Source organism: Apodemus sylvaticus, chromosome 5 (assembly GCF_947179515.1).
Source record: "Apodemus sylvaticus chromosome 5, mApoSyl1.1, whole genome shotgun sequence".
Taxonomy (NCBI): Eukaryota; Metazoa; Chordata; class Mammalia; order Rodentia; family Muridae; genus Apodemus; species Apodemus sylvaticus.
The window spans coordinates 39,856,466-39,871,383 of record NC_067476.1 but is presented as its reverse complement, the minus strand read 5'-3'; the positions used below and the strand labels follow the sequence as shown (position 1 = coordinate 39,871,383).

At 40.0% G+C, this 14,918-nt stretch overlaps 1 protein-coding gene across 19 annotated transcripts in view; it reads left to right on the top strand.

Annotated features, from left to right (window-relative positions):
- Window positions 1-14,918, top strand: part of Baz2b (bromodomain adjacent to zinc finger domain 2B) — a 211,325-nt gene that overhangs the window by 103,699 nt on the left and 92,708 nt on the right. For all 19 annotated transcript variants that reach the window (XM_052182534.1, XM_052182538.1, XM_052182533.1 and 16 more), the window contains 2 exons: window positions 3,518-3,667; window positions 8,485-8,535. In XM_052182534.1, coding sequence (XP_052038494.1) covers window positions 3,520-3,667; window positions 8,485-8,535 — 199 coding nt within the window. In that variant the 5' untranslated portion in view covers window positions 3,518-3,519. The remainder of the gene's footprint in view (window positions 1-3,517; window positions 3,668-8,484; window positions 8,536-14,918) is intronic.

Sequence of the window (14,918 nt, the reverse complement as noted above, 5' to 3'; positions counted from 1 at the left end):
CACAGAAAAACCCTGTCTCGAAAAAACAAAAAACAAAACAAAACAAAACAAAAAAAAGAATGTTCTTAAAGCATAGTCAGAATGGAAGGTGGACGGTCACAGGAGCAGAGTCAGATGGATACTGTGCCCTGGTAGAATCTCAAAGTAGGTCATCCCCTACACATCTAAATGTTTTTGTCCTAACAAGTTTTTCTTAAATTACTTGAATGAGTTAATTTTACTGATTTGTCATTATTATATCGTCATTGAATACTTAGGATAACAGACTATTTTATCATCTGCATTTGTATTATAACTTGAAAAGTTTTACAGTAAAAATCCATGTACAAAGATAGCTATGAGCTATTTACTTGGAAGGAAAAGTGATGGTATTACAGAAAAATACAGCAGGCTCCCTTGTAGTTAGAGCAGCTATGGAAGAAAGCTTGGCTGGCTCCCCCATGGGGCTAACACAGCCAGCCTCTGTCTCCTAAACAACATAAGAACATGACACAGATACATACGGAGCCTGGAATACTAATGTGCACTCTAAATATCCCTTTGGTTTTTTTACTACCATCTATATTCAATGATAATTATATAAACACATTTTTGCTTATTAAGACAAGCTAGACTGGGCGTGGTGGTTCATACCCAGGCCAACTCTTGGAAGGCTGAGGTGAGAAGATGCCAGGAGTTCAAGGTCAGCCAGTCTCTGCTGTGAGACCTTATGTAAGAAACAAAACAAACACAAGCCCAAAGCCTAGGTCCCTGCTAACAGTGATAGAATGTTAGATCCTCAGCAGTGATGCGCATTTCTTCTTTCATCTCAACATCTTTGTTACTTCATAAAACTCATTTAGAGACTATGCGACCTTTTCACAGCTAATGAACTCCAAGGCACACTTTTGCACACAGAAAGCAATTGCTTTAAAATTGGTACAGAATAATCTATTTGATTACTAAAAAGTTTTCCTAGGTAAACAACTTATGTTTGTCATTTTTTTTTCTTTTTCTTTTTTTTTAAGTGAGAATTGATGGGCTGGAGAGAATGCTCAGCACTTAAGAGCACGGACTGCTCTGTCAAAAGAACCAGGAGTTCAATTCTGAGCACCCACATGGCAGCACAAAACTGTTTATAACTTTGAGATCTGATACCCTCATATAGACACACATGGAGGCAAAATGTAAAATAAAAATAAATTATTTAAGAAAATTAGAATTGATAAAAAAATAATTTCTGAAGACGGTGTTAGCCATAAATCTTGGCCATATGCCTTAGAGACCATTTTTTCTGTATATGACCCAAACCAGCCTTAAACATTGCTCAATTTAGCCATCAGTAGCACCTCTTGTTTTTTTCCCAGACAAATACTGATAAAGACAAAAGATTGTAATAACATGAGATACATACCATAGTACTTGCATCTAAGGAGGTGATTGGTGGCAGTACTGGGATTTTAAGAGTGGCTATTGAATTGTTAGGAAGTTTTTTGAAGTGGTGTCACTCAAAATACTTAAGAGTGCCACAAGATTACCCTTCTCTTATGTGATTACTTCTATCAAGAAAAAAATGTGTGTCCTTGAATTCACTTGATTCTTCAACAATAACCTTGTATTTAAGTACTCTTAAATTTCAAGATGTAAGGAACAACTTTTCAAGAAAATATATTCTGTATGAATTGCGGATAGAATATAATACAGATACTCTTTTATTTTTTTATTTTTTATTTTTTTATTTTTTTGGTTTTTTTGGATTTGGTTTTTTTTCTAGACCGGGTTTCTCTGTATAGCCCTGGCTGTCCTGGAATTCACTCGGTAGACCAGGCTGGCCTTGAACTCAGAAATCTGCCTGCCTCTACCTCCCAGAGTGCTGGGATTACAGGTGTGGGCCACCACTGCCCGGCTCAGATACTTTTTTGTAGCAAGATTATTGGTGAGAGCTTACTTGTGATGAATTGTAAATTCACTAATAGATGAGCACTATCCGTTTTCTTCCTGTTGCTTAATTCATAAACTTTGTGATTTCTTTGCTTAGTTGGGATATCATAAAAGTGACCATGGTCTGTTAGGTCCTTCTGTTTGAATATCACCATTTCAGTGAAATTGTAATCTATATTAGATTTAACCTACAGCAGCGGATTGCATTAATAAGGATGCTGATTGGTCACTATAAACAGTTCATACCAAGGCTATTGAAACCATAGTGGAAACTTGGCTCTAATAAAACTCTAAAGAGGGTTCTGTCTGTCTGTCTGTCTGTCTGTCTCTGTCCCTCCTTGCCCCCCCCCTTGGAAATTACTGAGTCATTCTGACATAAAGATGCTTCTGTCTAGAGCTAAAAGATGAAAACACTGTTTGTTCAAATTGACATTTTCTTTCTTTTCTCTCCCTCTCAGCCTCCCTCCTATTTTCTTCCCCTACTGTCCTTTCTCCTTACTCATTATAGGGAATTTCACAGTGTTGCTCAAGTTTGTCTTTAACTAGTGAACCCCTATCTCAGTCCCCCAAGTATTTGAGTTTATAAACATATACATCCACCCTCAGTCTCTAATGCCTTCTTCCTTTACCACGGTGGTGTTCAGCTTTCCTAATGTTGTGACCTTTAATGCATTCCTCATGTTATGGTGATCCCCACCCAACCATAAAGTTATTTCACTGCTACTTATAACTGTACTTTTGCTACTGTTATGAGTTATAATGTGAATATCTGATCTGCAGGATATATGATATGCAGTCCCCCAACGCACTAAAAGGGGCTCCCAGGTTTCTAGCCGCCGCTTCCCAGTAATACAGACTCGGGCTGCTGGAGGGGTGAGGAAGAAGCTGGAGAAGAGTGAGAGCTTCAGTCTTTCCCAAGTCGATGACCTCACACACTTGCAGAAGCTGAGGCCATGTTGTAGATGCAGACCGTGTGATTGATTAAAGGATATGGCGCACCAAGAATTGAGTTTGCTTCAAGTTGAGTCGCAGAGACACACGCCTGTAGCCCCAGCCATGGGACTTGGGTGGGGAGGAGAGTTCAAAACCAGCTTGAGCACAGCATTGTCTCAAAAATAAAATTAAATCTGGTTCGTAAATGTTCATCTTAGTTTGTGTTCTACACATGCACATGTTTGCTACAACATCTCGGGCTGAATGATTTATAAAGTTGAGAGTTCTGAAGCCTAAGAAGCAGGAAGTCTGAGAAGCTAGCCCTGGGCGGCGGGCGGCCTCCCTGAACAGCTGCCTACTGCTCCCAAGGGGGTAGTTTTATAAGAATAAGATTATTTGTTCATTTTTGCTCCATTCTGTGAGAAAGGCATCAAAGACTTAGACCCTTCTAGTCTAGCAGGCCCCTCCCTACTCCTCACACCGACGACTTCAGCCTTCACCTGAGTTTGGGCAGGAGTGTTTTAAGCCATAGGAGTATTTTGTTCATGTTTCACCTTTTATTTCTAAATTGATACAAGACTTTTAAAAAATAGGCAAAATGTGTAAAACATGTCTAATTCTTTTGAGTAATTGTGCCCAATACAATGTTTTCCTTCTGTCACAGCTATGGAGTCTGGAGAACTGTTGCCATCCTCACCAGCCTCCTCCACTACACCGTCGTCTTCGTCGTCTGCTCCTTCTGTGGCTTCAGCAGTTTCGAAGAGCAGCCTTTCTACGGGAGCTGCTTCTCTTAGCCCCTCAGCCAGCCCCTGTGGTTAGTATCCTTTAAACTGACTCCAGAGCTCTGTCCTCCCAGGGTTTGTATTTCCATGTAACCCCAAGCTCTGAGCAGCATATTGTTCTTCTGACATGTTGGATGATTGCTGGGGTGAGTGTGTGGTCCTTTTGCTTCATCTAGGTTTTCCTCTGGGAAGGTCCTGCTTATTCCTGTTCACACCTGTAACTTTTCCCTGAGAGTTTAGTCTTTGTTTCATGATAACTGTGTTTATAAATATGCTCATAAGTTTAAGAGGCCCAGGGCCATGGAAGAGGGAAGCCAGAGAGGTGCTGACAATCAATCAAGTCCTTGCTTTTAACATTTATATCACTGTACTTCCTATTTAAAGTGCAGTGGTTTGGGCTGAACTCTAGCTTGGCAGAATACAGGCATACACATGCGTGGGCAGGCCAGTACTTTGTTGTCTTCTAACCCAAAGATGCTTTAGAAGACCCTGCTCTACATAATTTAGTCTAATCTGGTTTTTTGTCTTGATTCATTGCTTTGGCCCATGCGCTATCTGATAATTCTCTTTATTTCAAAATAAAATCATAGAGTGATCAAGAGTCACCCTGAATATTAAAAGTTTGATCTCATTTTTTGATCTATAGAGAACAATAAAACAGAACTTTCATCTTTAAAATAGAAAAGCCTCAAGAATTCTTTCATGGGATCATTGACAGCATTCTTCTGTTTCAAACATTATTCTAATGTTTCTTTGTCATCTTAGTCACTGGCAGTGCTTATACAAATTCCTTTATGCACTAAAGAGCATACATTGAGTTTGCTTTCAGCCACTAAACAAACAACTATTTTCTGTTGAATCAATTCCTTCCCTAGCTCTGAAATTATACTCACTCATAACTTAGGCCGTTGCTGTTAGGGTTATGTCTAAACTCCACCCCACAATTATCTGGCAACAGCCAGGTATGCCTCTCCTCACAGTTGCCTGGCAACAGCCAGGTAGGCCTGGCCTATAAAAGAGGATGCTAGGCCCCTCCTCTCCCTCTTATTTCTTATTCCTCTTGTCTCTCTTCACCTCTCTCCTCTCTGCCCTCTTGGGCTCTCCTTCCCCCACATTCCTCCATGTGGTCATGGCCAGCCTCCACTCCCCCACCTCCCTTTCTCTGCCTCTACTACCCCATTAACTCTCATCCTCTGCCCTGAATAAACTCTACTCTGTACCATGTCTGTATGTGTCTGGTCCCTCGAGGGAAGGGATGCCTGGGCATGGGCCCGCCTAGGCACCACATCTCCGTATACCACTGTCTCGAAACCTCTTTCTCTTTTTATGAACATAACAATGGTACTAAATCCCTGGAAATAACAGTTGCTGTTATGAATCCTGACAGAGCAGGTGACACTCCTGGATCAGAGGCACAGTAAAAGACAGGAGCACATTGTGGCATGGCTTTCCTCTGTCTTAAGTCCACTTGTGGCTTGGTGATAGAGTGGGGTTGTGAGACAGCTCAGGAGTACCATGCTTGAGAATACCGCTGTTACCATGAGTCAAATTGGTGTCCTCTTTAAGGATATGCAGGGGGTTTGCTCTGGTTGTCTTTTCTTTGTGTGTGTGTGTTTTTTTCCTTAAAACCCTGAGACAGGGTTTCTCTGTGTAACCCTGGCTGTCCTGGATCTCACTCTGTAGACCAGGCTGGCCTTGAACTCAGAAATCCTCCCGCCTCTGCCTCCCAGAGTGCTGGGATTACAGGCTTGTGCCACCACTGCCCGGCAAAGTTGTTCATTTTAAGAATAGTCCTGAAAAGTAGCTCAGGTCAAGAGAGCCAAGGCCTTGTCTTCTTGGGATGTGGAGCAATAACATTTAGATATACTTAAAACCAATGGAATGTTTAGTTTGATTGCCATAATTGGGACAAAAAGTATCATTACAATGAGAACAATTAGAGCTATTGACATATATGACATACATGTATATGGGTTTTGTTGCTTTTGTGAAAAAAGTATTTCTTTTTTTTTTTTTAATAAACCACTTGAGTTTGAGGCCAGCCTGGTCTACAGAACGAGTTCCAGAACAGTGAGGGCTACACAGAGAAATCCTGTCTTGAAAAATCAAAACTAAGAAGCAAACGAACAAAATACCCTCCGAAAATCTACCTTTTCCTAAAAAATAATTAGGACAGTGCTCACCAAAGGTGTTAAATAAATTGGATGTGTTAAATAAAATCAGTTAACTAATGTATTAAAAGAGAGGCTCTAAAAAATAAAAAGCTCTTCACTGAACGAAGAAAGATTCTCTTAAAGAGTGTCGAATGATGTTAGCCTGGTGTTACTGATGCAGCCTAAACTCCTTCCCTTCAGTCTAAGTGTTGGGATCCTGGCATGAGCCGTCACCTCCAACAAGCCATGGGAACGGAACAAAGGCTGTAATGAGTAGGAGGCAAGCCAGCAGGAGCACGCACTCACTCATCCTGGTGCTTATAAAGACAGTCATTTGCCAGGAATAGAAGATAATCCTGAACAACCTTTTCTCTGCCCTGAGCAAGGCAGATACGTGTCCTTAGAGCCTTTCTGTAGAACAGCACCTGATGCACACCAGAGCCAGGCCCACAGACACTCAGATGCCTGCCTACATACTGACTCCAAGGAAAAGCTAAGAAAGAGAAGGACATTTAATATAATTGCATAAGTCAACCTTACAGAGTACATTTATTTGAGATTTTGACTGTTTGACCTAATACAGAGATAGAACATTAAGAAATTTAAGTGATAGTTAATATGAACCGTAGTCTACTGCCTTTTCTTTTTGTTCATTTTTCAGATAGATCCCTTCAAACAAATACTAAAATCAACAGCAGACTCTGTAAAACTGATACACTAAGGCTGTTGTGGTTAAGGATATACTAAGCATGCTTATCTTTAAATGAACATTTATATCATTATCTCAGTCCTACAAATATGAGTCAAGACAGTGTGACAGTGTATATGAGGAAATTGCTGGGTTGATTGAGTTCTCAGTGCTGTGCTACGCACACACACACACACACACACACACACACGTATGTATGTATGTATGTATGTATGTATGTTTGTTTAACTATGACAGGAAAGCATGGGAAACACATCATACACAGATAGGCAGCGGGGCATATCCTCAGATCCTGAGGCTGGGAAGTATGAGGCTGTTCTCACATGTGCACCTCACAGCTTCATGAGGAATGTTCTATCTAGACAGAACAGCTCTTCAGACGAAGCCAGGGGAATGAGGTAAGCCAGGGTTGCATGCCAAGAGAATGAATGCTCTTCCCAGAAGCCCCACCTGGAGATTTTCATTTAATCTCTCCAAACTTGTGTGAGTGATAGCCTTGGCTTCAAAGAAGGACAGGAAGTGTGGGTTTAACAGACCATATTATGGCCCATAATAAAAATGGGGGTTCTATTAGGAAGTAAGGAAGGGTAGCTGGATTGGTCATATGTGCTGTGGCTTTATAGAGGAGAGACAGGAAGGAGGCTATGCTGGGCGTAGGCCATGACAGAATACTTAGAACCAAATATGCATGCACAAGAATTTATGCAGAGTAATGCAATGATTAAAGGCAAGGACTTTGCAGTCAAAGACTGCTAGATCAAACCTTGGCTTGCCCACTTATTAGCTTTGTGACTTACCTTTTCGTAAGGTTCACTTGTCTCATTGGTAAGACTGGTAGCATCTTGTCTCATTTGTAGCAGCTGGTTTAAGTATTAGGATAAATGAAGTAATGACTGACCTATAGTTGATGCCTAGTAAATAGTAACCATTATTTTTTTCTTATCCTTTATCCAATAAGAATGGTTTGGTTTAGTGACAATGCTCTCAGGTGACACTTCTGGCAGGGTCTGACAGTTTGTAAGAAGAATGCATCCAGAGGTGAAAAGAGCCTTACATTTATTTTAACATTTATAGTTAGATACTTACATTTATTCAGATGTAAAATGATGAGGGCCCAGGTTGAGGAGGACTGGAAATAGAGCAGGAAACAAGGCTCCAGAAACAGCAGGTAACAGATTCATCTGGGATAGAAAGACTGCGTGGAGGCATATAGAAAAGGAGAAGCCCTGACATGACCTGGCATGTTTCCTGAAAGGTGATGTAGTAAGAGATGTAAGGAGGAGATGTATTTGTAAGGATACAGGACTAGGTTATCTTTATGTTTGTTATAACCTAGTGGTCTGTATATTTATATTCTGTTGTTATTGGTAGAAAATTTTAATATTTCCAGTTTTGTCCATTATAAATAATGCTGTTAAGGACATCATTATGTATAGAAACTGATACATATAAGCACATTCTAGCACCTGTGGTATTATCACTTTCCCTAACAGCTGTGTTTTTATGCCCAGCACCTGGGGTCATCAGAGCTGGAGGTATTTTTGATCAGTGAAGCAGTGCTTAATTGAGGTGCCTTTTCAGTTTTTTGTAAGACTTTTAACTTCTGCATTTCTTTTTTAATGCCTGCTTAGGACTTTGGATCATATTTCTAATGAGTCAAAATTTTTCCTTGAGTATTTGTGAATTATTTTAGATATGAAATGCCTTTAAATTACACATGGAAATACCTTTTCATCATCTGATACATATATGTATTTGTTCATTGTACATTATCTTTTGATAATAAAACTTCCAACTTTGATGGAGCCAATTTTAATGGTTTTACTCCTGGTTGCTTTTGTTTCTTACTGAAGAAGTCCTGCTTTGCATTCAGGGCTAAGCATATATATTTAAGAGTTGACTGATTTCTTGGCTTAGTCTAATCTGGTACTATAACAAAACATCACATAGTTGGTACTTTATATGTATAAAAAATTTGTGTTTACAGTACTTGAAGCTGGGAAGTCCAAGATGAAGGTATCGCCTGACTCAGTGTCTGGTAAGTGTCTTAAGTCTGTTTTGGTGTTACTATTACATAATACTGGATGAATATTTTATAAAGTATTTCCTATGCAAAGAGACTTACATGGCATTTCATTCTGTTGATAAACATTCTAAACATTATGGTACTATCTAGTGAATGCCCCCGACTTACAACAAGCGTGGCAGGGAAGGAGACAGGGAGACAGTCATTTGTAGAAGGGACCAAACACACAGTGTGGCACTGTTTATAACAGTCTACTGTCCATAAAATCTAGTCTGGTCTGGAGAACTGATTAGTCATTCTGATAGTGGCATAATCAACTCCATTAGTCCCTACATCTTAAAGATGCACCTCTTTTTACCATATTGAGGACTGAACTTTCAACACATAGAATTTTAGGGAGCAAACTATATCTAACCTATAGCATTTGAAAGCTTTTTCCTTAGAGATTTGCACTTTCTTTATGTGTCCTTTCTCTTGGTAGAAAAAAATCAAAAGCAAGACAGTTTGTTGTATAGCTTTTCCAGTGGAATAAGATTTAGGCCCTCAAGAAAAGTAAGAAGTAAAAAGTAAGAAGGTGGTCGTGAGTGACTTTCCCCCGCAGAGCAATAAGCAAACATCTGTCCAGATAGAGCAACAGCAGACCAAAGGAACAATTCCACCCAACCTTTACCCAACAGAGCATATTTGTGTTGCTTGTAGGAGTGTGGGTGCGTTGTCATAGGACCACAGGCTGATTTAGCGCCTGCATCATCAAAGCCCCACCCTAGTGTGATGATCATTCTTGAAAGCTGCATCCTTTATGCACAGCTTGTTGGCAGCTCTGAGTGCTGGAGAGTCTAACCTCCAAATCACTGCTGCTTTTATTATCTCCGAGTAGTTTTAGGAATCCTCAAGTCTCAGGAGAACCCTGAACCCTCTAAATTCCCTTGATCCTGTGAGCATAGACGTTGGGGGCCACAGCTGCAGAACATAGTTCTTTTATCCTCTTTTCATAAGAGCACTAGAGGATACAGCTCTCCCAGCCTAGTTTCCAAGTCCCCGTCTTACAATAGTCCAGTAGTCTCTTTGTGGTTTTGACATAGGAGTTTGGAACAACAATCTTTTCATTTCTAGTACTTAGAAAAGTAGTACATGGTTGTTAGGAATCAGGCCAGGGAGACGACTGAACTCAGGCTTTCGGTAGACTTCTCACCTGTTGAGCTTTGGTTATAATATGTGTCAGGTCTGATAAAGATAACACAAATCACTAAGAATATTGAAAGTAGACTGAGATTTAATCAAAATAATCAATCAGGTACTTTGAAAACTATTGAATAACTAACTGGCTCCTGGTTCCCATGACTGACTTCAAAATATTACTGCCTAATTGACTTCTTAAGGAACTTACCTCTGATTCAATTCAAGCCACTTTCACAACTGCTGGCTTCATGATTGTCCCACCTTATCTGTAATCCTGTAGACTCTAACTGGCCCTCCAGCCCTTTCCTAAATAAACAAATAATTGCCCAGGCCTGGAGTTTGAGATGGGAAGATTACAAACAGTAGGCTTGCTTGTAGTGCATAGTAAGCTCAAGGAAGACAGACAGACCACTTGGCAACTGTCAGGATTAGAAAGGCCCAAGAATGTATTTCATTGGTGGAGTACAGACTTATAAAATGTAAGAAAGAGTTCAATCCCAGAACTGAGAACAACAGTGAGACAGAAGGGGAGCAGGCGAAGTGAGAAGACAGGCAAGAGAAGCCAGCTTCCGTGAACTTACTCAGAAGTTTCTCTCGTAGTCCTTGTGTAAAAAACTAAGTGCAGTAAAGGCCAAACTTAAGACACAGCTTTCAGTCTTCTAGGAGGCAAATACTTGTGGTTTCCTGCACAAAGAGTATTTGAAGGCTTTTCAAGAACTTCATTCTTTGTCTGCAGTGTCATTACTGATCACGTCTGTGAGTGTGAAGGGCTCCTTCATCACCTTCTTAATAACCAGTGTGCTCCCAACCCTTCTTTTCCCGACTATGATGTGACTCTTAATCTATTTTCTGCTAAAGTTCCTGCATGCTGCTTTCTCAGAGCGCGCCATGCGTTCTCAGTTCTCTAGCCCTCCGTCTGTCCGTCCCTGTCATCCTGCTCCCAGCACCGACTCTCCAGCACAGAGCTCCTTCCTTGCTCTCCCGTGGCTGACCACTGACCAGTCTTTGCTCGCCTCTTAGGCTCCCTTACACCACTCTTAGTTTTTTGCTATTTCTCCAGTTTCTTCAGTTTTTGTTTGTTTTCTCTTGATTCGGGTTTAGTTTCTTTACTAAAGTTTTTTAGGTTTTGGGTCTGAAGTCTTTTTATCTCTAGGCTCTTTAAGTGTACTTGAATGAAAAACTGTCTGAACGTTTTCACATTCTAATTGTACATTTTGTATAAATGTTTTATGTACATCTCAACCGCAACAAACCAAAACGTTTTCATTTTCTACCAAACCAGTTTTTTTTTTACATTCTTCCCCATTCATTTTCATAGTAGAGCCACTGTTCCTCCAGAAGTCCAGTGACTTCAACTGTGATTTTTTTTCTTCTTCCTCCATGCCCACGTATTAATCCCAGTGGTTCTGCTTTCAAAATAAAGCTCTAGGTGGTATCTTTGTTCTAGCCCTCTGTCACTTTAGTAGGTGGCACCAAGACTCCCTCCTGTGTCTGCAGTTCCTCTTGACTGTCTCCACCTCTTTCGTTAGTCACCAGCCATGAGGGCAGTTAAATCAAACCTCTCACTTCTGTTGCTTTCTTAGGTGTAGTTTACCTGCAGTAATAACCTCAAGTATTTGTTTACAGTTGTTTTTTAAACTATGTGGATGGCTAGGAAAGTTGGGTGGATCTGGGACAAATTGCTGGTAGGAAGTTAATATGGCCAAAATACATTGTACAGAATTTTAAAGAATTAATTTATGTAAAAATCTATAAGGACTTTAGAGTGTTCAGAGATGATCTGGACATTTAGGACAGTAAATTCTTGCTCTGTGTTAGTTTTCTCACTGTATTAAAAAACTCCAGAATTCTGAGACCTTCCAGTCTAACACTGCAACATGATAAACAGACAAATTTAGTTTATCCTCTGCAGTTCATGTTTGAGCTTTGAAATGAATGAAACTGTAAGTCAGCACAACAAGAAAGCCTGTGTGTTCTCATGCAGCCCAGGTTAGGCCCTCCCTTCCGTGTCTGATCTGCCATCTCCACCCTGGCAGGCGGGCGTGCCCTGCCGTCTGCCACTGTTTACTGTTTCTGGACTTTTATGTAAATGAAGTCATTTTTGCTTTTGTGGCTTGTATCTTTCATAATTCTTTTAAAACTTTTATAAGATTATTTATATAGTAGCTCACTCTTTCATCTTACTAGTACTACTTTGTTTTATGACCATGCTAGACCTTGTGTAATCATTCCCCAGTGATAGGTGTGGTAGTGTTTTAGCTTGAGGCAACCACGAGTGTTCCAGTTACAAGCCCTTGAGTTTACATATGTTTTTATTTCTCTTGGGTAAATACCTGGGCTGGGAGATGCTAGAGAATATTCTAAGTATCTGCTTACTTTGAAATTTGGCAAGTGTCTTTCTGAAGTGGCTGTAACATTTATCCTCCACAAGCAACATTGAAGAGTTGATCCCACATAGTCAGGGTGCCTAGTGTACCACTGAAGAACATTGTAAACCACTCCAGTTGGTGTATTACAGCGTCTGTCTGGCTTTGGTTTTGGTTTTTAATTCTTTTGTTTTTGAAATTAGATATAATTACACTGTCTTCCCTTTCCTCCCTTCTACCCTTCTCACACGTCACCATACATTTTGTTCATGCTCAAATTCATGATCTCTCTTTCTTTAATTATTCCATATATATTTTAAATATATAAAGATATCTATGCTCAGTCCATATATGTTATATGTATGCTATAATTTCAGCTGTGGGTCACTTGGTCCTGACTTTAAATATGTATATCTCTAAACACTGATATCGAGCAAACTTTCACTTTCGCACTTATCATTCATATCTTTTCTTAATACATCTGGATTTGTGCTGGGGCTGCCTCAGTTTCCAACTTGTGTAATGTTTGTTTCTTTACTTTGCTTCATGAGCTTTTGCTGTTTGGCACAACACTGAATAGAACTGATAATAACAGACATCATTGACTTTTGAGGTTTTATTTAATTTAGTATTGATTTTTGTCACATGGTTGCATCTATTGAAATGCTGACACAGCCTTTGATTTTTATCTTGCTAATAAGGTAAAGTAATTGACTAATTTTTTAATATGATAAACCCTTATATCCTTCAGGGATCAAATTCCAATTAATTATGCAGTATTATTTTCTTAAAGCATTGTTAAAGTTCTATTAGACAAACTACCAGGATTATTGGTTCAGTTTTCTTTCCTTGTCATTCTCTGTTGCAAATTATTTGGGTGAGTCCCCATTCTTACTGCATTTTGGAAGAGCATATAATTGGTTTTACTTTTCTAAATGTTTGCCAGAATTCAGCCCTAAAGTCTTCAAAGCCTTGAGGGAGGGGTGTGTGTGTGTGTGTGTGTGTGTGTGTTGTAAACGTTTCCTTATTATAAGATGCTAAGTTACAGCTTTACCTTTGCAGAACAGTCATGGCTCAGTGGTTCCTCACCGTCCTACTTTGAGGATGTCCTGGTTTCATCCCTAGGAGAACATATGCAAACAGCACGGGTTCTCTTTTTATTTAAGTGAGGTTTGATTGGTGACTTTGAAGGGATTTATGTGTTGATGAATTCATGAGCCCTATTTATACTGTTTCATTGTTAATATCTATGTTTGCCTGTTCTCATTTTGTAGAGCTTAATTGGTTTCAGTGGTTTTTTTTTTTAATGAATAAGCTGTGAATCTGATTGAATTTTCTTATGCCCTTTTTTCTGTTTCAGTGATCTCTTATCTTTATTTGTCTTTATTAGTATGATTTTCTTTTATCTTTTCCTGTCTTTTGTTTGTTTTGGTTTTTGTTGTTGTTGTTGTTTTGATTTTGATATAGCATTTCTCTGTGTAGTCCTGGCTGTCCTGGAACTTGGTAGACCAGACCAGCCTCAAAGTCAGGGACTTGCTTGCCTCCGCCTCCTAAGTGCTGAGGTTAGAGGTGTGCCCACCACTGCCTGCTTCCCCTGATTTTGCACCTCTGTCCAGTTAAATATGTATTTAATGCTATGCATTTTCTTTTATAGTATGGCCATAACTGCAAGCTGTGCATTTTTAAATATTGTCATTTTCTTATTCTTTGATTACTCCCCTTTAACTGTCAAGTTTTTATAGAAGTGAGCAATTTAACATGGACATTTGAATATTGAATTTTGAAGCCATACCTGCTGACGATACTTTTCGAGAAGCTCCTGTTGATGCCTGTGGATTTGAAACTGTCTAGATCCACGCAATGAGTCTCATGTTTGTGCTTTCCGTGCTTTGTGATTATCCGTTAATTTCCACTGCTCTTCCTGCTTTGGACTCTGTAGCATGGCCTATCAGACTCTACTTCCTGAGCCAACCTTGAAAGTATGTATAACAGAGCAATAACCAGTTAACAGATCTGCTGGGTGTGACTTTGCTTTTCAAGAGTTGATTTCTGTATGTTCTTGGCCAGGTCCTTTCCTGTTTGTGTAGTGTCCACACAGCTAGACACCTGGGCCCTTCAGACTCTGACTTTGGTTGTGTTTTGTTCTGTTTGTGCTTACTAATCACTAATATTTTTTTTTTTACCCATCTGATTTTTAAGTGTTTATTTAACTATGAATTCTATCTTCTAGCTCATATAGCTAGGCTGGCTGTTGTCTAGTCCCACTGTTTTCTGTAGCGGCCGGGAGTTTTATGCAGCAGCATTGGATGGGAAGCTACCAATGCACATTCTTCCTCCTTTTACAGATACTCTCCATTGGCTTTGATCTCTTGTTGGATGATTTTCAGCATCTTTAGATTGGTTTTGAGGGTGTGTGTGGTGTGTGTGTGTGTGTGTGTGTGTGTGTGTGTGAAGTTACAAGTAAAAGTTGGAAGTCTCCCTAGGTGACATTCCTTTCTACTTTGTCCTTTGAGTCAGGGTAGTTTCTCACTAGGACCTGGGGCTTGCTGTGGGAATGCCTCCTGGGTCAGCCTTTCTCTCCCTTCCCAGGCACACAGCACAGCACAGCACTACACCTGGCTTTTTACATAGGCACTAGGAGTCTAATTCTGGTCTTCATGCAAGCACTTTACTGACTGAGCTGGATCCACCCTACCCCGCCCCCAAATTGGTTTTTATATTGTTGGTTTTATATAGGGTGGCCTTGAGACCTGCTATGTAGTGCAGGTTAACCTTGAACTCAGAATCTTTCCACCTCTATTTTCCAAGTGCTAGGATTAGAAGAGTAACTGCCAGGGCTGGCCAGTCTTT